This window comes from Equus przewalskii, chromosome 15 (genome assembly GCF_037783145.1).
Source record: "Equus przewalskii isolate Varuska chromosome 15, EquPr2, whole genome shotgun sequence".
Classification (NCBI taxonomy): domain Eukaryota; kingdom Metazoa; phylum Chordata; class Mammalia; order Perissodactyla; family Equidae; genus Equus; species Equus przewalskii.
This window is the reverse complement of record NC_091845.1, coordinates 83,611,488-83,634,292: the sequence shown is the minus strand read 5'-3', so window position 1 is coordinate 83,634,292 and position 22,805 is coordinate 83,611,488. Positions and strand designations below refer to the sequence as shown.

Genomic DNA, 22,805 nt, shown 5'->3' with positions numbered 1-22,805 from the left:
ATAACTTTAACAGATACGCCTCCGCCTAATGCTTGTTGGATGACTCCGGACAGTTCACTGTGTTCCTCTCTCCCAGCCTCAGTGTGCTAATCTGTAAAACGGAGGTAACAGAAACGCCTCATCCGACTGTCTGAAGAGCGGGTGCATGGAAAGCTCTTAGTACAGTGCTCGGCACGTCATATATGTGCAAAAATGTGAGGTATCTATTATGATGGCCCCCCCAAAAAGTGGATGTAACTTAAAGGTTTTCATGTTTCAGTCGAAAGCCCCCTTATTTCAAGCAATATTTGTCATACAGAAAAACAGAGTACATTTCTCCTTCAAGTTTTTTGTGATGGAAGTTTATCTATACTGACGTCATCATTTTTTTGCTCTTTTCTTTGCCTCTACCCCTGCTGACATCACCGCCCCTGGTTTTTTGGTGGCGGGTTTTTGCTGGGAAAGATTTGCCCTGAGCCAACATCTGTTGCCAATCTTCTCCTCTCTCTCTTTTTTTCCCTCACCAAAGCCCTAGTACATAGTTGTATATTCTAGTTGTAAATCCGTCTAGTCCTTCTAAGAGATCATCATTTTTAATAATGTTAATTAAACATTTACCACCAAATTGAAATTTGGCACTTAAAACCAATATTCATTGCATTTAAAAATGTATTTTAATGGTGATAAATGTATTTTAGTGGCGACACGTAAAAACACATGTTAATCGTGATAAATGATCCCAATGACCACCAGCTGCTAAGACTGTGTCTTTAAAAAATAGCTAAACAGGTATGTCAAATTTTGTGATTGTTGATTCTGTTGGTGGGTATATACTTTTCTCATTAACTGTATGTATCTTTGAAATTTTTCACAGCAAAAAATAAATGCAAAGCTGATAATAGTATCTAATTGTTAAGTTAGTAATTTAGTAATATACAGTAAGGAAAGTTTCTGACCTAAGGGTAACTGATTATAAATCAAACTAGTACTCTTGAAATTTTTTTTAACTGGTTTTGAGGTGGGATTCTCTTCTTAGGAATATGACATATTTTCATGGCTTCACCAGAAGCATTATTTTGTGTGGATTCAGTATTTTCCCTGATTAAATATAGTGTAAATTATAGGCAATTTTTATAGGAAAACCAGACACATTTAAACAAAATACTGTCCTACTCCAGGCCCCTCCTACTATCCCTCTACTATTATTCATGATCAAAACTTGAGTCAGCTTTACTAGGCATAAACTAAGCACAAGACATTGTCATGAGCACGCTTCAATAAAGAAGGTTCTAATTCTAGAAATCAGAGAATAGAAGAGAGCGGGAGTTTCTTAAGCATTTTTTTGCGGGGTGGCAGGGAGAGAATTCCTTGTTTTTAAGCACTCTTGTGTCCTGTCTGAGCTGGGCACGTCATGCACCAGTGGCTTGGTAATCTCCTGCGGCTGCAAAACAGCCTGGAGTCGTGCAAAGTCTAGACGGCACTGCTCACTGCCTGTGATTTTTTTATACATCTGAACAGTGAATATTGGATAGAGCTTCGGCACTTTTGCCAACACTATGCTAAATGTTTCATAGAGATGAGTTTAGGTGGCATCTTCTCGCTCCCTTGTTTGTCTCCGATTACCAGCATGACCAGCTGTCTTGGTCAGTTCAGGCTGCTATAACAAAATACCACAGACTGGAGAGCTTATCAACAACAGAAATTTGTTTCTCACAGTTCTGGTGGTGGGAAATCCATGATCAAGGCACCTCACGGTCACGTTCTAGTGGGAGCTCTCTTCCTGGTTCATAGCCTTTTCACTGTGTCCTCACATCGCGGAAGGGGCTGAGGAGCTCTCTGGAGTCTCTTTTATAAGGCACTTATCCCACTCAGGAGAGCTCCACCCTCATGACCCAAGCACCTCCCCAAGCCCCATCTCCTAGTACCACCACATCAGAGGTTAGGATTTCAACAAGTGAATTTTGGGGAGGACATAAAACATTCAGGCCTGGCGCCCATCCAGTCAGCAAAGGATGATAGGCTATCACCAGATACGACTGGCTTCCTTGTTGCGTGACAGCTGAAAAGGAGTGGAGACAAACAGGCTGAGAAACTAGGCTGAGAGAATGCAAGATGGGTGCCAGGCAGAGGATTAAGTTTAAGCTGAGGTTGACCCTGAAGATCTGGGACAATGCAGAGGAATATGTGTATGGAGACGGCAGGAACTCTGTGATGTTTACTGCTTGGTCACTAGTACCTAGAACACAGGAGACACTAAACAAACATCTGTGCGTAAATGAAAATGAATGAATACAAGGTATACAGGAAATTAGAAGAAATTATAGGCTGTGTTGTAAAAACTTCACATGCTCCTAATGTGGACAGATTCACACGGCAGAGTAACTCAGACAACGAAACAAAACAGGAAAAATCAGTTTATAGAGTTACGTATAGGGTTAGTGAAACTGAAAACAATGACAGCTATTAAAGGAGAAAAATGTATGGATTTTTGGTTTTTACTAGTAAAATAGAATTTACCTCTCTTGTATTAATACCAATAATATTTATTTCTGATGAGATGAGCTGGAAAGTAATTTCCTTATATTCAGTACTGCTATTTACTTAGGTCTGTGCCTTATCTGTCACATTAACAAATCAATTATAGTTAAAGATCCTATAAAATATAACTCCTGCTCCTGTTACTTATATTTAAATAAGAATAAAAGACATACATCTAAAAAGCAATTAGTAAACACAATGATGTGTTCTGAGACCATAATAGGCATTAATTAAATATTTATTGAGTTTATTGGCTATCTAATAGCAATAAATAATACTCCTGTTATTGGCAAGTTACGTATTTTTCTGGTGACATACAGGAAGCTAAAAGTAAGTGAAAAATTATTTAAGCACAAGAACAGCCATTGCAAAACCCTTTTACATCGGCTTTGTAGGCGCTCACTCAGGCTTGGTGACTGTCAGTTAACACACAGTTCTTACAAACTTTGTTACCTAGTTTTCCAGCCCATTGTTTGAGAAATAAATCAGAAATGGTATAGTGAAGATGTCATTATAAGCAGAAGCAATGACCAAAATGAAATAACGGCTCAAATTCTGCCAAAGAAATAGAGAACAAACTAAGAATGTCACCCCCGCCGGTATAACGATAAGTATTATAATTATGATATGGATATAATGATGATCAGGATGCCAAAAATACTCAATAAATTTTAATATTTACAGTTATCATCAGAGAAAAAGTTGAAATGTTTTTCCAGAATCCCCTGTTTAAGAAAACAGGAAAGGAAACTAAATATTCTTAAAGAAAAACTTGCACTGAAGGCATTCATTTTACCCCTTCAAAAATGGTCTTAAATTTTTTTAAATGATTCTCAAAGAGGTACAGTTATTAGCTAAAATTATCGGGAAAAGTCACTTATAATGACTCATACTTCAGGGTCGCCAAATAAAACCTTGTAAGCAACAGCTAGTGTGGGACAGACACTTCATGCACGACGGCCTGTTACGAAGGAGCTCATTAGGAGACCGTAACATCTCACTGTTTTCAAGCTCTGCAAGTTATTATCGCAGTCGCTATTTTCTCTCAGAACTTATCCAGAAGGAAGTTGACATCTAGATGCTGTTTTCTTGCTGTGCTGGTGAAGTGAGGCTAGTTAGCACCTATAATTCACTTCAGTTTGTGCTATGTACACCTAGGCTGAGTCTTTGTCTACCAGTTAGTTTTTGACTGTTTTCCTTGTGGTTCCGATGTGTAGAAGGCAGAATTCTCTAAATAGTCCCCAAAGATGTCCTGCATTAAATCGCCAGAATCTGTGAATATAATGAGCCATCACTCTCACGATTTAGGTTCTCGTCGATGGCACAGCTGATTTTAAAACAGGGAGACGATGAGCAGAGAGTTCTCTAGTGGAAGAAGAGGAGGTCAGAGAGATTCAGAGATCTCATGGGGAGTTAAAAACTGTTGCTGACTTGAAGATGGAAGGGGCCTCTTGAGAAGGAGTACGGGTGGCCTGAAGGAACTGGGAGAGGCCCTCGGCTGACAGCCAGCAGGAAACAGGGATTTCAATCCTACAACCACAGGGAACTGGATTCTGCCCATAACCTGAGTAAACTTGGAAGTGGATTTTTCCACTGAGCCTGCAGACAGGTACTCAGATCCGTCAACACCTTGATGGCAGCCTTGTGATAACCTGAGGAGAGAACCCTGTCTTGCTGTGCCAGACTTCCGACCCGTAGAACTGTGAAATAATAAATGGGTATTATTTTAAGCTGCTATGTGATAATTTGTTATGCTGCCATAGTAAACTAAGATACTGTCTCAATTAATGAAGCCAAGAATCCGGATACTTTCCATGTATATTACCCACATTTTAGTAACCATTTTTAAACAGAAACCAAGACCACTTGAGTGCATTCTGAATTTATGGGCGAGAGTAGCATTATTATTATCTTACTAAGTCAGTATAAAATTTTTTAAAATTTCCCTACCATTGAAAACTCACTTCTGGGTCTGAATCTACCAGAAATTCTAGGAATTGGCTATAGGATTATAGGAATTGGGGGGCTAAAAAAGAGGGATGTGATTACTAAGAAAGGGATATATCTATTTTAACGAGCAGAAAAGAGCACGTTACAGTTGTCAACAGGAAGAACTACAATTAATATGAATTATTTGTTTGGTTCAAAGAACAACTATAATAGATTCTTTAGACTGAATATGTGTCTGGCAAGCTTCCTGCATGCTTTCAGTAACTGAACCTTTGTCCCCAAGCTGTGCTCCTGAAATTAAATAAACATCCCCTAATGACCCTTTGATGTTCCTCTGAAGACAGAACATGAGCAAATAGACTCCCCCACAAGGATCACATGGTGTGAAATATTTCCCAATTTGGTGAAGACAGTTTTGTTTCCCAAAAAAAAGAGAAGACGGGAAACATATTTGTATATTGCTATGTATATAATAGGAATTTCAAATGTTAAAAACCCTGAATATATTATAACTTCAGATCAATTATTTTAAAAGTAATTTTTACCCCCCCTAAACATCTTTGTATATAAAAAATGAATCCCAAAGCTTAGGCCAGGCTCCTCCTATTCCAGGAAATGATTAATTCAGGAGAATGTCAACGCAATGAAAGCATTTGGACAAAGCCCACCGAGGTTTATTGAAACGGGATATGACATATCCTAAGTGCCTTAGAGTCACATTCAGAAAACATAAATACACACTGTATTTAAATGAGGCCTTAAGAATTTGAGGGCTATTTTTAAACTTTGGCCTTATGTAAGATGTGCATCAGGGCATGATAGAACACAGATTAGAGTCTCTATTTAAATATTGTGGGGACCAGGCTCCTCGCAACAGGAGTGCATGCAGACCCTGGAGAAAGTTTATCCCCGGGCTTAGCTGGGCCTGTGGGCGATTCAGTGGTCCGGGCTCTCCTGGTGGCAGCGGAGAGGAGTCCGTCGCTGCACACGGAGCTTTGCCCCCCCTCAGTGTGCTCTGACTGAAGCTGTGCTCTCGCTGACCTCCTCTCACTGTGTGGACTGGAGGATTCTACCTTTAATCTCAGCGGCTTCAGTGCCTTGGGATTTTGCTGTTCATAAAACGTCTAAGACTACTCCTGTCCATGAGAATGCTGAGGTTTCGGGGGAAGTATTCATACCCCTGTCCGGCTGTTTTGTCCGTGCATTTTGATGTCCTTGAAGTCTCTTGGAGCCTTCCTGAATTTCTTCTTTCTGTTTTGTTCTAACAAAATGGAAACTGCAACAATTAGGAAATGAAGACAAATAGGAGCAATGAAGGCATAAGCATAGATTTGCCACTCCACTCCAGTTATACAAGATGCCGTTTCTTTATTCTTCTAACTTCCAGCTTGACTCTCTTCACATCAGGATAGGGGGTGGGGACCCCAGCTCATTCATTTGTCAGTGAACAATTTGACAATCTTGGGGTTTACACAATCTGGGAAAATCAAGGCCCTCAGAATAGGGTGACAACTATGAGATGCTCATTGTCCATGCCCCCTCGTCAGTCCAGAACATGGAGGCTCTGTTATCTCCAACACCTGCTCCCACTGCCCAAACACAGCCACCAGGACCACTGCCAAGCGGCCATACCCACTGGTCCCAGTGCTCAGGTTACTCTGATGTCCCCATGCAACCACACCAGCAGAAGTCTGGTTACTACCAGGGCATGGACTGGAAACAGAAACTGCCACCTTTCTGTTTCACGGACTCAAGGACTCCCACTGCCTCTGGGATTGGGCAGCTCTCCTCCCCTTCACCTCAGAGCCTACCCCACTCAGGTTACCCACGAGCCCAGAGCGGAGGGGTGTTTGTTAGTAAATGCAGGTGCCTGGGCCCCACCCCAGATGCACAGAATCAGAATCAGTGGGGCAGGGGCCCAGGAACTTGCATTTCATCAAGGTCCTCAGTAGATTCCCATGCACATTAGAGCTTAAGAAGCATTAGGCTCGAGCCCCAAATCTTTTAAAAACCAGGCCCTTAAACTCTGCAGCAGTGAAAATCAATCCAGAGCTGCAGACAAGACCTACTCTTGTCTTGCAGAAAGGAAGGGAAAATCTCTCTCACTCTTTCCTATGGGCTCACAGCTGAGGCAAAAAGACAAAGTGTATTCCTCCATCAGGTTAGCCGGCCCCACAGGGGTGAGTGGAAAATGGTAAAGCATCAAAGGTCACTGAGATGAAAGTGGGCAACACACACACACACACACACACCCAGATCATCAGCCTGAGTGTTAGCAGTCTTTCGTCTGGTGAAAGAGACCTCGGCTGTGCAGGTTTGGCAAAGTCCAGGTTTTAGGTGGGTCCTCCTAAATGGCTGGATGGCATTGCCTCCAAATGGATCCCACGAGCTCTCCAGAGCCTTCTGTTAAGGACAACAACATAAGAATCAGTTCAGAAGTTTGAATACCAAACTCTCTTTCTTTCTTTTTTCTTTCTGGCTACAATTTGCTGATATTTCTAGAAAAGTTTTGAGCAACTATTAATCAGCCACTGACCAGAATATAAACATTCAATGTTCAAGTATTTTTGGCAGCAAGGGATTAAAAGAACACGGGGGTAATTTGAATTCAAAGGTAATTTTAAAACCCACACACATTGCATGCCTAACTTCCAACCTTGATTTAACGCTGCTGAAAAAATAAAAATGATAGAATTAATTTAGCATCATTAATTTTACTTTATTTAGGAAATATATATACACACATGCTTTGAAGTTTCAAATATCCAGATTGTTTATAAATTCAAATTTTTACGGTAGCTGAAAGAATGACATCATAAGTGAGTAATGTCTCAACTGCTTTACATAATATTTCCCTTTTATTTTATATTCTATCCTATAACGCCTCTCTATTTTAATAGGAAAATCATGTAGGAAATACTCTGGTAAGATACATCATATTTTTATGGCACATTCACAGATAGTTCTCTGCCACATACCTGATGTGGGACATCTCCCTTAATTAAAATAGCAGGGTTAAGAGCCAGTTCTCATCTTCATTTTTTGGAGGCATCCTGTAACAATAGGCAAACATTTAACGTGATATGGTCATTAATTTTTCTTTAATTATAATGTTATTCCTAGAAATGATGGCTTCTGATAGAGTTGTCTTTTTTGCTTTTCAGGGAACATTCTGACATCTATCTTCAAAATGGCCCCGATAGAATTGGAAGGTTATACAAGAAGGCCCTTTATCATCAGTACACAGATGGAAGCTTTACAACAATTCTAGAAAAGCCTGTCTGGCTGGGGTTTTTAGGCCCCGTTATCAAAGCTGAAATTGGAGATGAAGTTCATGTACACTTAAAAAACTTTGCCTCTAGGCCCTACACTTTTCATCCACATGGAGTAACTTACTATAAGGAGCATGAGGGTAAGTTCAGCTCATATTCTAGCTGGAGTTTCCTTACTTTTCAGTGAGAGCACTTTTTAACCTCTAAGATTATGGTCTCCCCTCCTGGATAAGACCTGTAACTATGCTGTTTAGCTCTACACTATTTTACTAATAGGTGTTTTGGTTCATCGTAATAATGCCGTGTTTCTCTTTGTTCTGCTCGCTTGTGTGCAGTGTGAATGGGGTTTCTGGGATTTCTGGGTGGACTCGCATAGAGAGAGTCAGTGAGAGCTGGGACTTCCCTCCCAGGGCCCAACTCTTTTCCAGCCAAATAGTCAGAATAAGAGAAATAGGCAACGTGCATTAAGGCCTAGAAGAGGAAAAATTCAAAGGGAAAAGAAAGGATTCAAGACAGGGATTGTCTTATCTCCGAAGTTCCTACATGTGAACATACCGTGGCCACTGTCACCTCCCACCCTAGCTTTGGATGAACTGTCCCAGCTGAGCAGCTTTGTAGTCTCACACATCAGCCAAAAGGTGCGCATGACCCCGGAGTCAATTCATCTAAGACAGTTAACTAAAAGGGTCATTTGAATGTAGGAGTTGGAAGCCTTAAAGATGGTACAAGAAGAAGGAAGAGCAGGTTTGCTGCCTGTGGTCTCATTCTTAGGATTTCATGATGATAATGAAAAGAGGCGGGGTTCTGTTGTGGTTAAGAGCAAGGGCTTCGAAATTAACAGACCAAGGTTCAAGGACAGCCTTGCCTTTTACTAGCAGAATGACCTTGGGCAAGTTATTTAAATTCTCTGCACTTCAGTCTCCTCGTTTATAAAATAGGGACAATGAGACTACATAGTAATAGCTCAGTAAATGTCAGCTATTATCATAAGCAAAAATGCTGGGGCCATGCTATAGTTCATTGAAATCATAAGGATCAACTCTGGAAATTAAGATAAAATTAGACTCGATTAATTATTAGTCTTCTTTTTTAACAAAGTATTGCTTTAGAAGGTGAATGTTTTGACCATATATTTTTAGATTGTTTTTCTGAACCAAACAATTACATTCATAGCATAAAGGCTGATGTCCATCTCATTTCTTTTTTACAATTTCATGATATATTAGGATATTAATCATTTTTAATTATCTAATGATAACTGTATTGTGGTTATGTTAAAAGAAAAACAGAGTTCTTATCTTTCAGAGATACATACTCAAGTATTTGTGAATACCTGATATGTTGTCTGTGATTTGCTTTAGAATAAGTCGATGGGGACGGGAGTGGGTGAGAGTGGGTGTCAATGAAACAAGATTGGCCTTGAGTTGATCATTGTTAATGCTGGGTTGATGGGTACATGGAGGTTCATCATATTAGTCTCTCAACTTTTGCATATGTTTGGAAATTTCCAAAATTAAAAGTAAAAAATTGTAAAAGTCCATGATTACTTCCTGGGCAAAAATCTGATATAAGAAATTTCAAATTATGGGAGAGGTTGGCCATTTTGCTCATGCTTCCATATCATGCCCCTAGGGCAAAAGTGGTGTTCTAAATTGCAAACCGAAAGTTGCTATTCTCCTGACCTACCTATTACTGCTCCCTGAAGACTCAGTCAAATATAAAAAATAATAACAAAATCTCCTGTGAAGCTTCCAGACCCCCAACCATTAGCCTTTGTGTTCAAATAGGAAATCACTGCATCCCCAAGATGGCACATACTAGATGTTGAATAAATGTTTGCTGAATAAATTAACCATCTATTCTCTCATTTAAGTTCAAACATATCCAATTTGTAATTTCATTGCATGTTGCCTCCTAGGGGCCATCTACCCTGATAACACCACAGATTTTCAAAAAGCAGATGACAAAGTGTATCCAGGTGAGCAGTATACATATGTAATGCATGCCAGCCAAGAACAAAGTCCTGGTGTGGAAGATGCCAACTGTGTGACAAGGATTTACCACTCCCACATTGATGCTCCAAAAGATATTGCCTCAGGACTCATCGGACCTTTAATAGTCTGTAAAAAAGGTACATTTTCTCATTGTTACTCACAATATATAACCAAAAGACAAGATATAGGGCAGTTTGTTTTTTAAATATGTCAAGTCTTCCGTGTTATGATTAAGTAGGTAAGGTAGAGAGGTAGTGGGACAAGGAAAAAAGAAAAGAAGAGCAGCACAGGATAAGGAGAAGAAGGGACAAATGGAACAAGTATTTATATACATCACTAAACTGCAAGAAATACGCTCTCCTTGGGGACAGGCTCGCTGTATCTAACTTCCAAGAGTGGCGTTGAAGAGAAGTGTGACTTCCTTAGTGGCCACCAGGGTGATAGATCTGTAGTTATTTGTTTTGTGTTGGGATATATAATATCTATTTCTAACATCATGAAAAAGACAACATAGGTCAGGAGCTTGAAATCTAATTCTTACTCGAACAGTAATTAGTTACCTGCAAAGACATATTGTCTCAGCTCGTGGCTTACACCAGAAGATGTATACACAACTTTGAATTCTAACCTTCTCATTTGCCAAAAAGCATTTAATGTGGGGCCAGCCCCGTGGGTGAGTGATTAAGTTTGCACACTGCACTTTGGCAGCCCAGGGTTTTGCAGGTTTGGATCCTGTGCGTGGACATGGCACCGCTCATCAAGCCATGCTGAAGCCGCATCCCACATAGCAGAACTAGAAGGACCTACAACTAGAATATGCAGCTATACACTGGGGGGCTTTGGGGAGAAGAAGAAGAAAAGAAAGGAAGATTGGCAACAGGTGTTAGATCGGGAGCCAATATTTTTATTTTTTTTGTTTTTTTGTTTTTTTAGAGATTTTATTTTTCCTTTCTCTCCCCAAATCCCCCCAGTACATAGTTGTGAATTTTCTTTTACTTGTCAGTCATTCTAGTTGTGGCATGTGGGACGTCGCCTCAGCACGGCTTGATGAGTGGTGCCATGTCCGTGCCCAGGATTCAAACTGGCGAAACCCTGGGCTGCCAAAGCAGAACGCGCGAACTTAACCACTCCACCAGGAGACTGGCCCCAGGAGCCAATATTTTTTAAAAAGCATTTAATAGTTATGTGATCAGTGGACATCAGCATATATATGAGTGTCCTCCAAGCCCTGGATACTGAACATAAAATTTCTTAAGTGTTTCCACATCTGTAAAACAGGAGTGACTAGTCCAGATTTGTGGTTTATTAGGAAAATAAATACTAAAAGTTTTAAAAACTATAAATCACATGCTAAAATACCTGCTAAAGGTTAAGTACTGGGGCCGGCCCTGTGGCCCACTGGTTAAGCTCGTGTACTCCACTTTGGCAGCCCAGGGCTTCACCAGTTCAGATCCTGGGTGCAGACATGGCACCGCTTGTCAGGCCATGCTGAGGTGGCGTCCCACATAGCACAGCAGAGGCACTCACAACTAGGATACACAACTATGGACAGGGGGTGCTTTGGGGAGAAGAAGAAGAAAGATTGGCAACAGATGTTAGCACAGGTGCCAATCTTTAGAAAAAAAAGCTTCTAAAAAAAGATTAAGTTCTACTAAAATAGTAATTTTCATTTCAGATTCTCTGGATAAAGAAAAAGAAAAAAATATTGACCAAGAATTTGTGGTGATGTTTTCTGTGGTGGATGAAAATCTCAGCTGGTACCTAGATGACAACATTAACACCTACTGCTCGCAACCAGAGAAAGTTGACAAAGAGAACGAAGACTTTCTGGAGAGCAATCGAATGTATTGTAAGATTACAGAAGATGTGTTAACTTTATCTTATTTTCTCGACCCATTAATTCTGCTGGGTTTATTCCCTCACATGAGTAAACGGTGTGTTTCTAATCTGTGGTCCTTATAACAAAGCATATTGGATATGCAACTTCTTACTCAGCTAAACAAGCCAAATCGAAACTCTCAGCCGGGTAAAGCCAGATACACCAAATTGTTTCCAAACTGATAAAGACAAAACATCAATTATGGCTTAATGCATATGCATGTTACATTTATATATTTAATTATCCTCCAAGGTCATTCTAAAAATTATTTGAAGCAGCCTAAAATTGTTAAACTAAATGCTTAAATTTATACTATGGTAGAGCATCAAACTGTATTTAGGAAATTGATTCAAACCTCTAATCTGAAAAGGTGTTTCTTTTTCATGTACATTGTCCCTCTCCGCTCTGCATCATTTTTTTCTATATTTTAGTTCACTTTATTTGTTCTAGAAATGCTTTCTCCACTGCCTGGGCTTCTCCTTAATTCTCAGACACAAAATAATGAGCTTAGTAAAATTTTCTATCACTCAAAATTTGCATAAGAAATCAAATCCCTTAACACCAACTAGATCAATAAATATAGATTTTTGTTTGTTTGTGTTCCACTTCTTAAAAATAATCTTTACTCGGAAACTGAGAATACAAAAATAACTGTACTACCCAAGCAGATAAATAAACTAATTAACAAATGCAGATTTTTATTTCCAACTTTTGCTTATTTCTGGCTGGAAGGTCCTCTTTCCATACTTTCATCCTGCCTTTGCGATGTGCTAACAAAAACAGATGTTAGAAAAAGACACTCACACTTCTAGTCCGGATAGGTCTGCTTTGGTACCTCTGTTGCGTCTGGTGCATTCCTGGCGCCTTCCGGAAGAGATTTCCACCTCCCCTCTAGGACCACCCAGTTTGAACAGTGACCCCAAGTTCCTTCGAAGGGTCTCAGGCCACCCTGCTTTTGAACATTTAGGTCTTTGTGGATCTGGTCACTGGTTCTTCCCTTCCCCTGAGTCTCTTCTTTCCTCCTTCATATCTCTTCCGATTTCATCTTCCAGTCTTTAAAAAAACAAAACAAAACTTTCTTTGTGTTCTTATTATAAAAGCAATTCATATTCATCGTAGAAAATTGGAAAAGTTCTGATAAGCAAAAATAAAACATTGAAATCATCATACTACCACTGCCAACATGATTAATTTGATTTCTAAATTAACGTCAGTCTTTTTTCAATTCATTATATGTGTGTACATTTTGTATACACATATGTATATATGCACACACTTGTGTTTCCAAATACACACACACCAATGTGTATAGTTTACAACAAAGAGAAAAAATAGGTTTTATCCTCAGTATTGTGTTCATCTGTTAATCTCAAGGCTAAATTCAGGTCCAAAATGAAAGAGCGCTGTGATTGATTAGCAATGTCTGATGTGGGTACAGGAGGGAGGAATGGCAGCATGTGTGCCAGGTATTTTCCATCCCAATTGATCCTATTTCTGTAGAGGTAACTATCACTATCCCAGGCACCAATGCCTGCTAGTCACAAGCTCTGCTCTTGATCCACAGCTGTGAATGGACACGCTTTTGGAAGTCTCCCAGGACTTTCCATGTGTGCAGAGGACAGAGTGAAATGGTATCTTTTTGGTATGGGTAACGAAGTTGACGTGCACGCAGCTTTCTTCCACGGGCAAACGTTGACTAATAAGAACTACCGTATTGATACAATCAACCTCTTTCCTGCTACCCTCTTTGAGGCTTTTATGGTGGCCCAGAACCCTGGAGAGTGGATGCTTAGCTGTCAGAATCTGAACCATCTGAAAGGTAAGGCATCTTTACCTGGAATTAGGTGTCTGCTGAAAAAAGAGGCATGTCTCAGTGACTGTCAATGAGGTGAATATTGGGAATCAGAATCTAAAGCTCAATGTCTCTGGAATGATCTGAGCTTTAAACTGGTAATTTAATTTTATTCCTATGATGGGATGCATCATAATGTAATAAAGAAGACTGGAACATTAATAAAGTAATGAAACATGAAAATACATTAATTTTTGGAAAAAGAACAATTGGCCCTGAATGTATAGTCCTGCTCTAAAAGTATAGTACTATATACAGTTTGTCAGCTTCGTAAAACACACAATATTGTGAACACCAGATGATTTGTATATTGTGCTGAAAAGTACCTTGTTTTTTGACTTGGTTCCATCAAATATAGCCAACTTTGTTGTTTATTTGAGTCCAGCTATGCCACGGTTTAACTTGCTAAATCTCTCCAAGTCTCTTTAATATAAGGCAATAAAACATTTCTAGTTCTTCAAAAATATTAGTTTGCAATATTGGTCTCCTGAAGAAATTAGGTCTAGTCTGGATCTTAGGGTGTTTTACTTTGATCCTCAAACATAATCGCGCCTATTGAATGTGACCTCGGCCACAGAAGGCCCAGCACAGCGGGTGCACACCCACTTTGTCTGAGAGAACAACCGTCCCACTTGCTCATTCTACTCCTCCTCCTCTGCCCACCCTGTCCTTTAAAACATGGCAAAGCCTTGATTCATCACTGGTCTATTAGTGTGTCCTTTTTTTCTCATCAAAAGACTTCCAAATGAAACCCCATAGAAAGAGGTCCCATATTTTTGAAAACCCTAGTATTCAATATCTCTTCTCTGTGCCATATAGAGACATTTTCTTGGTTTTTTTGGTGAGGAAGATTTGCCCTGAGCTAACATCCATTACCAATCTTTCTCTCTCTCTCTCTCTTTTTCTTTTCTGCTTGAGGAAGATTAGCCCTGAGCCAACATCTGTGCCAATCTTCCTCTGTTTTGTATGTGGGATGCCTCCACAGCGTGGCTGATGAGTGGAGTATGTCCACACTTGGATCCCAACCCGTGAACTCAGGCCACCCAAGCAGAGTGTGAGGAACTTTAACCACCTGGCCATGGGGTGGGCCCGAGAAGTTCTTTTTGTAAACTGCTTGAATTTTCCATCAATAATTTATTTACAACTGTCTATTCCAGTTTGTAATGTTGTTTCCAGCTTTCTATTTCTTCAGTTTCCATCTGTCATTTCACCAGTAGTGTTTACAAGGCAATAGGAGAGGAGAAACATTGGCTCCATTAACCAATGTCTCCTTCTGTGTGTTTTTCAGCTGGTTTACAGGCCTTTTTCCAGGTGCAAGACTGTAACAAGCCTTCATCAGAGGACGATATCCGTGGGAAACATGTTAGACACTACTACATTGCTGCTGAGGAGATCATCTGGGATTACGCACCCTCTGGCATAGACACCTTCACCAAGGAAAACTTAACGGCACCTGGAAGGTAATTCAGAAAAAAGACTATTGTTTCAAAATATGCCTCCCCCTAAAAAAAGACTCATAAAAGGCTCATTCAGAAATTACAATTTTAATTGGTAGCTGAAATTAAGTAACTAGACTGTTAAATATTTATTAAGGTGTTTGGTATGAGTCTGAGTTTGAGAAATATGACCTTTGAGTCCATGAAAAAGGATGGGTTTAAAAGTGATCAAATGCTCAACAAAGTCCTCAGAAAACACTCAATATAATAAGACAGATCAAGTCATTTGCCTTCCATTTCTGAAAACGTAGCGTTGTACAATCCAGCAGCTTTAAGTACATTCACAAGGTTGTACAATCATCAACACTGTCCACTTCCAGGACTTTTTCATCATTCCAAATAAAATCTCTGTATCCATTAAATAATAACTTCCAATTCCTTGATTTTCTGTCTCTGTGACTTTGCCTATTCTAGGCACCTCATACAAATGGAATCATGCAATATTTGTTCTTTTTTGTCTGGCTTATTTCACCTAGTATAATGTTTTTAAGGTTTACCCATGTTGTAGCATGTATCAGAATTTCATTCCTCTTTAAGGCTGAATAATATTCCATTGTACACATACACCACATTTTATTTATCCATCTATCTGTTGATGAATATTGGGTTGTTTCTACCTTTTGGCTGTTGCGAATAATGCTGCCATGAACATTGGAGTATGAGCATCTGTTTAGGTCCCTGCTTTCAATTCTTTTGGGTATACACCTGGGAGATGAATTGCTCAGTCATACGATAATTACACTTTTAACATTTTGAGCAACCTCCATACTGTTTTCCACATCAGCCACACCATTTTACATTCCCACCAGCAATGTTCAAGGTGGATTTCTTGCCCACATTTATTTTCAATTTTTTTGATAATAGTCATCTTAATAGATGTGAAGTGGTATCTCATTGTGGTTGTGATTTGCATTTCCCGGGTGGTTAGTGATGTTGAGCATCTTTTCACTTGGTTGTTGGCCATTTGGAGAAATCTCCACTCAAATTCTTTGCCATTTTTGAATTGGGTTTTTTCTTTTTTTGCTAAGTTATAGGAGTTCTTTTATATATTCTGGATATTAATCCCTTGTCAGATATATGCTTCTTTGCAAATATTTTCTCCCATTTTGTGGGTTTTCTTTTCACTCTCTTGATAGTGTCCTCTGATGCATACAAACTACTCTTTGTACATGTCTGATGACTTCCACAGCCTCCCAGCTCTTCTTCCTTCCTCAGTTTCCCTTTTCTACTCTCCGCTCTCCATAAAGCAGCTAAAATGATCTCTCACTCCCAAGTGTCAGTGAAATTATGCCACACTCCTGCTCCAAGTCACTGCTCAAACATCACCTCCTCAGAGAAGCCTTGTTTGCCACCTATCTACTTGGAAAGGTTAAGTAATTTACTCAACGACGCACAACAGGTCAATAGCTGAGCCTGGCTCTACCCCATCTGTGACTCCTGAAGCAGAGATTTAAGTCCCACGCTACACTGACATCTGGATGCAATGACACCCAAAGCTGTATCTTCAGCCCAGAAGGCTCTTATAAATTGCTGATTTGCACTTCAGACTGCTTAATGGACGTCACACTTGGATGAGGCCCCTCCAAATCAATGTGTCCAAATCTGAACCCATTGTCTTCCCCACAGATCTGAGTTTCCTCCTCTCTGTGAATGGATCACCATCCACCCATCGATCAAGCCCAAAGCCTGAGCACCATCCCTGACCCCTTCCTCCCTTCCTCCTTCACCAGTCCCTCCTTCTCTCCTCAAGTTCTGCCTCATTGTGTCCTAAATATCTCTGAAAGTTGTTTACTTCTCTCCATCCTCTTTCCCAATTCTTCCGAAGTCATCACCGCCTCTCCCTGAGATTTTAAAAGCAGCCTCCTGACTGGGCTCCCTACTGCAGTCTTGCAGAGTCCAACACATTCTCCGGGCAGCCGCCTGAGAGATCCTGAGAAAACACTAATCCTGAAAGCTTAAATCTTCCCCGAACCCCAGGAGAAATGCTCCATAACACCCTGTGCTTATTACAGGTTATTATTTTGATCGGTTCGTAGTCTGTCTTCTCTGACTGACTGGAGGGACAGCTCCAGCTTGCTCCAGCTTGCTTATGGTTATGTCATCAGCACAAAGCAGGGTTCCTGGCAAAGACCAGGTGTTCAATACACTTGTCAAATGGAAGAAGAAGTGAATGGGGTGGGCTTGGCAAGTCGAATGCCTTTCTGAGATTTTATTTCTTCATTTGTCAAATGGGGAGAATAATACCAACTTTGTTGCATTGTCACGTGAGTTTTGAATAATAAACGAAAGTTCCTGAGCAACTGGCTGGTGCTAATACACAATAAACAGTAGCCGCTGTATTTTTAAATAGTTCACAGTTTGTTAAAAAGATTCTATTGGGGAACAATTTACTAACTGTTGGGTTGACACAGGCCCTCTTGAAATTTTTCCACTTCTCTTGAAAAAGTGCAACCTCTCCTCAGAATTCTCTGCTCCTTCCCCGACCATCATGCTGGAAAGTGAAGGGCCCGTACTTCCTGCTTCTGTGTGAGGATTGGTAAATCATGGGTAGAATTCTGTGAGCACTGGCCAGAATCGCTCTCTTCGATTGGCATCCTACGTGAATACCTGCTTTCACTGCCACCTCTTCTTTTGGCAGTGATTCAGAGGTGTTTTTTGAACAAGGTGCTACAAGAATTGGAGGCTCTTACAAAAAGCTGGTTTATCGTGAGTACACAGATGCCTCCTTCAGGAATCGAAAGGAGAGAGGCCCTGAAGAGGAACATCTTGGCATCCTGGGTGAGTCCGTGTAGAATATATACGACTACTGTACTCCCGCTGGGGCTACACCAACCTCAGAAAGAACAGAAACTTCCGAACCCGCAGTGTGATTCCTACATATAAACCAGGGTCGGGGAAGATCAATCAACAAAGTACAGCAGCTGATTACTTTTCCGAATGTAAATTACTGATAGTAAGCCTTCATCGTTAAAGGCCATGCTGACTTCAAAGGATGATTTTTTTTCCCTCAAAGAGATAAGGGGAATTGTGTGTTTATGTGACTTTGTTTAGACAGACAACGAAGCTGTTAGCCTCTGCTCTTAGCTGAAGTTACGTTCCCTTAGAAATAAAGTCCAGGCCACTCCGGAGACAGGCAGGGTCCGTCTGGGAGCCTTTTGCAGACTGCCCTCAGGCAAAGCCCGGAGACCCCTTCTTGCTCAGGCGCTTGGGCAGAATAGCACGTGGGTGGATGCAGACCGTCCTCGCTCTTCGCCTGTTAACTGTGTGACCTTCGAAAGGGCTCCACTTTCTGCGCCTATTCCCTTTCTATAAAATGGGAACGATAAAACAGTCCTTGCTTCATACAGTTGTAAGGATTAAATGAGTTAATACACATAAACACTCAGAAGAGCACGTAGGAAGCTCTCAATAAACACCATTTTATGTATTGTAGAAAATATCTATGTACTATATATCTATGTTTTTATTCTATATTTGGTAATAATATTAATTTTGGTGATGAAAAATCCACAGCAGTGTTACTCTTCACATCCAAGACAATTTAACTTACCTATCCCCTTTGGGTGGTCAAGGTTCATAGCACCCCCTGACTCTTGGGACAAATAACATTGTGTAGCCAACAGAAGGCTAGGTGAGGAGAGTGTTGTAGACCCCCGAAATAGTTCTTTGTAGATGTAGAAAGCTTGTGAACTGACTTGGGTACAAATGGTAAATTTCACTAACCTGAAGCTGAATCAAAAGCCCTGCTCATCTCTTCCAGCCTCGCCATGTCAAACTGATAATGACTTTTTAAAAAGTCAAGCTTTCCAACTGCCACACATAAGCATGTTGCTCCCAGTGGTTCTTGCCAAAGGACAAGCCAAAGAAACAAGTGTCTTGTGAATTCTTCATGCTACATACCAAGGGAATGTGGGGGACTGGAATTGGCCCCCCCAAGATATGTCTCTTTGGCATGAGGATTATTTTGGGCTGGTTACTTTTAAAAACTGCAGACAGGAAAGAAACTCTGAAAAGTAGAATTTACTTACCCTTTGATAAGAGACATTTACATTTGCAAAGGAGATATCCATCTGTAAAGGTGTCTCAACCTCTGTACCGAGAGGAAGAGGGGATGAACTTATCTCTAGAAACTCTTATCATTGCTGCATAATAACCTTACCCTGTTTACTGTGCTTTTCTGGTAATCTCCCATAAATGACTCCCCCCACCCCCAACATCCTCCTTTGCCTTAGCTGAGGGTGGTATTTAAGGGGAGAGCTTCCTCCATTTTGGCGAGTTTCTCAGTTTTCCTGAGCCTCTCCCATGTATACATGTTATAAAGCTTTGTTTAATTTTCTCCTGTTATTCTGTCTTACGGGAATTTAATTTGATGTCCGGCCAGAAGGACCCAGAACAGGTAGAGGAAATGTCTTCCTCTTCTACAGGAGAATAATAATTGTCTCTTTGTCCCTAGGTCCTGTCATTTGGGCAGAGGTGGGAGACACCATCAGAGTCACCTTCCATAACAAAGGAGCACATCCCCTCAGTATTGAGCCAATCGGAGTGAGGTTCAGCAAGAGCAACGAGGGCACATACTATGAGTCACAGTACAAGCATCCGAGAGGAAGTGAGTACAGCACTCTGTAACCAAACACCTGTGTCCAATGACCCTCTGTGCTGGTCCCCCCGGGAAAACTGTCCTGCGAAACTGAGGGCAGAAACTTCCGAGGAACCCGCTTGTGTATCATTCTCGGGCATCACCAGGAAGCAAGCAAACCTCTTCTCCTACCATTTCCAACTGATTTATGGAATTTTGTCCTGCTTTTGTTGGATGATGATTGACAACGTTAGTGGTAACTTATTTGGATTATATCAATTATACATTTCTAGAGTATTATTTGGGTGATTTTTAAATCTGAAAAATGTTCTCACAGTTATAAGAAGATTAGATGCTTATTTTAGAATATTCAAAAAATATTAAAAAGTATAGCCGAAAATATTATCCATAGTTTCTATAGACAACCACTATTATATTTTTATATAATTCCTTCACTCTTTCATCTGTGCACATTTATATGTGGTTGAGATAGTAGTGTATAAATGTAATTTTAGTTACAATTTTGTACCCAGAGGTTGTTTTCTTAGCACTATAAGCATTTTATAAATATAATTTTAATGATACAAAATATATTCCATTATGTGGACGTATTTAGATATTTTTATAAGTCAAGGCTGACCAGTGAAGACTAGTGGCTTTGCCACCCTTCCAGTATAACTGTGGGCAAGTTAGTCAATCTTTCTGGCTTCAGTTTCCTCAAGTATAATATTGGGAGATTTGAACAGGATCATCTGCTAGGTTCCTTTCAGTTCTAAAATTATTTTCAGTTCAGTTTTATTCAATAGAAAATTTATTGATTACCCCCTATTTCCAAGTGTTATTCCAACTGGTGGAAATATAGAAACAATGCTCACTTTCGATAAGGTTAAGTTCTGTTTGAGGGGGAAATATGCACAATGTAAAGTGAACGGTGCTAGAGACACTCTCAGGGGCTGTGAGGGCGCAAAGAGGGGACTGTCTTAGTCCATTCGGGCTGCTATACTAAATACCACAGACTGGGTGGCTTATAAACAATAGAAATTTATTTCTCACAGTTCTGGAGGCTGGAAGTCCAAGATCAGAGTGTCGGCATGGCTGGCTGACGGCCCTCTCTGGCTCTCAGATTTGTTGTTGTGCCCTCATAGTCTGTGACCTGAGACAGGAGCACAAGTAGGATTACATCCTAGTTGATTACAAAGAACTCAGGAGTGGGTTACCTAGACTAAACCCAGTCTGCTTTGTGGCTCAATGGCCACATTAGAAAGCATGCTAATCTCTCCAATATGACCTTTCTCACAGGTGTGCCTCCTCCTTCAGCCCGTGTGGAACCCAAAGAAACATTCACCTATGAATGGACTGTCCCCAAAGAAGTGGGACCCACTTACAAAGACCCTGTCTGTCTATCTAAGATGTATTATTCTGCTGTGGATCCCACCAAAGATATATTCACTGGGCTTATCGGGCCAATGAAAATATGCAAAGAAGGAAGTTTACAAGCAAATGGGAGACAGGTAAGGCCAATCAGGGAAAATGGAAATGATTTCCCAATCTCTTTGAATTATCATTATCTTAAGGAAAATTCTCGATTTTGAGGCTGTAAGGACTCTACACATAATGTTTTTTGTAAATTTTTCTCTGATTTATTAGATCTTATTGTGCAGAGTTTCCCTGGCTAAGGTGATTGTTCCAAGATAAGTTGAAAACAGGTTCCCTTGGAATCCAAGGTTTTTGTAATACAATTAGACTTCAACACACATATTTTAAAAATCACCTGTTAATGATAAATGTTACTCAGTATTCACTGAGGAAAATATTGCTTAAAATATTTTGGGGGGCCAGTCCTGGTGGCCTAGTGGTTAAGTTTGGCACACTCGCAGCCCGGGTTTGGTTCCCACTGTTACCTGCCATACTGTGCTGGGGACCCACACACTAAAAAATACAGGAAGACTGGCACAGGATATTAGCTCAGGGAAAATCTTCCTCAGCAAAAAAAAAAAAAAAAGAAAGAAATTTGGGGTGGGGGGATCTGTGAAAATGATCCTTTGACTAGAAATAAAAATACCTAACCCCATCATTATTTTTATCTCTAAAATATATATTTTAATATGAATCTTTAAAATATAAGGAATCTTTCTAAAAATACCTCAATACAATTATCATCCCTTAAAATAATCATCATAATAATTCCTTAACATCAATCAATGTTCACATTTCACCAATTGCCTTTCAGTTGTTTCAAGTTTGTTGTTTGAATCAGCACCCAATTATTTACACACATTACAGTCAGTAGATATGTTTCTCAGGATTATTCTCTTGCATTTTTTCTGCTGCTAGTCATTTATCCTGTGGAAATTCCCCATGCCTGGCCTGGAACGTTTGCCTTCCTGTGGTGTCATTTAGCATGTTTCTCTCTCTCCCTCTGTTTCTTATAAACCAGTGCTTAGATATTCGGTCTGCACCAGGCTCGGGTTAGACTTTTCTTTTTGGTGAGGCTACTTCATGAGTGGTGCTGCTGCTTCTAGCAGAGAGTGTGTAATGTGTAATCGTGTCTCAGTTGAGGATGTTGTTGGCCATTGGTAAGCATTTCCTCAATTCTTAAACTAACTGGGGGCTGCATAATAGTAGCATTCTGATTCCATCATTCCTTCTTTGTTTATTAGCTAGTCTATTTCTATAAACAGAACCTTGCTTTAATGCACTGTTTGGTTACCCTGAGATTCGTATTATATAAGAAGGGAATGACGAATGCTTGATTCTTTCCCTTTCTTTACAAGTTTTCAAGTTAATAGTTCTCCTCGAGCATACTTCAAAGATTCTTAATAATTTCTTTGTAAGTCCTATCGTGAACTCATGGATTTAAGCCTATTTGGTGTATTTCAATTCATTGTCATCTTTCTTACTGATGCTCAGAGTATCCTATTTTTTGCCCCTGGGGGACTTGTTCAGATTGCCTCCTTCATTTTTACATGAATTTAGTAGTCTGAAACTTCTTAGGTTCCTATTGCACATTTTCTGAGCCTGACTTGTAATCCGCCATTTCTCCCAAAAAGCCCTGGTCTTTTCAGTGAGAAATTATTTTTATAACCACAATCTGGGCACTAGGAGTGTCATGACTATTGAATTAATCATTGTTTCTAGGCCTTTTCAGAGGGCAGAACTGGAAAAAAATTATTTTAAGATAAAATTCATCGTGAGTTCATACTGATACTTTCTATTCAAATTCAGGTCTACGGATTTTGTTTGTTTGTTTTTTACTTAACCTCATTAAT

General features: G+C 40.0%; 1 protein-coding gene across 6 annotated transcripts in view; it reads left to right on the top strand.

Annotated features, from left to right (window-relative positions):
* The window catches only part of CP (ceruloplasmin), a 60,430-nt gene that overhangs the window by 927 nt on the left and 36,698 nt on the right, over positions 1–22,805 (top strand). For all 6 annotated transcript variants that reach the window (XR_011527207.1, XR_011527206.1, XM_070576290.1 and 3 more), the window contains exons 2-9: positions 7,632–7,879; positions 9,658–9,870; positions 11,409–11,582; positions 13,177–13,431; positions 14,753–14,924; positions 17,599–17,738; positions 19,414–19,566; positions 20,836–21,047. Coding sequence is in view for 4 of the 6 variants with exons in the window: in XM_070576290.1 (XP_070432391.1) it covers positions 7,632–7,879; positions 9,658–9,870; positions 11,409–11,582; positions 13,177–13,431; positions 14,753–14,924; positions 17,599–17,738; positions 19,414–19,566; positions 20,836–21,047 (1,567 nt within the window). In the remaining 2 variants the exon portion in view is untranslated. The remainder of the gene's footprint in view (positions 1–7,631; positions 7,880–9,657; positions 9,871–11,408; positions 11,583–13,176; positions 13,432–14,752; positions 14,925–17,598; positions 17,739–19,413; positions 19,567–20,835; positions 21,048–22,805) is intronic.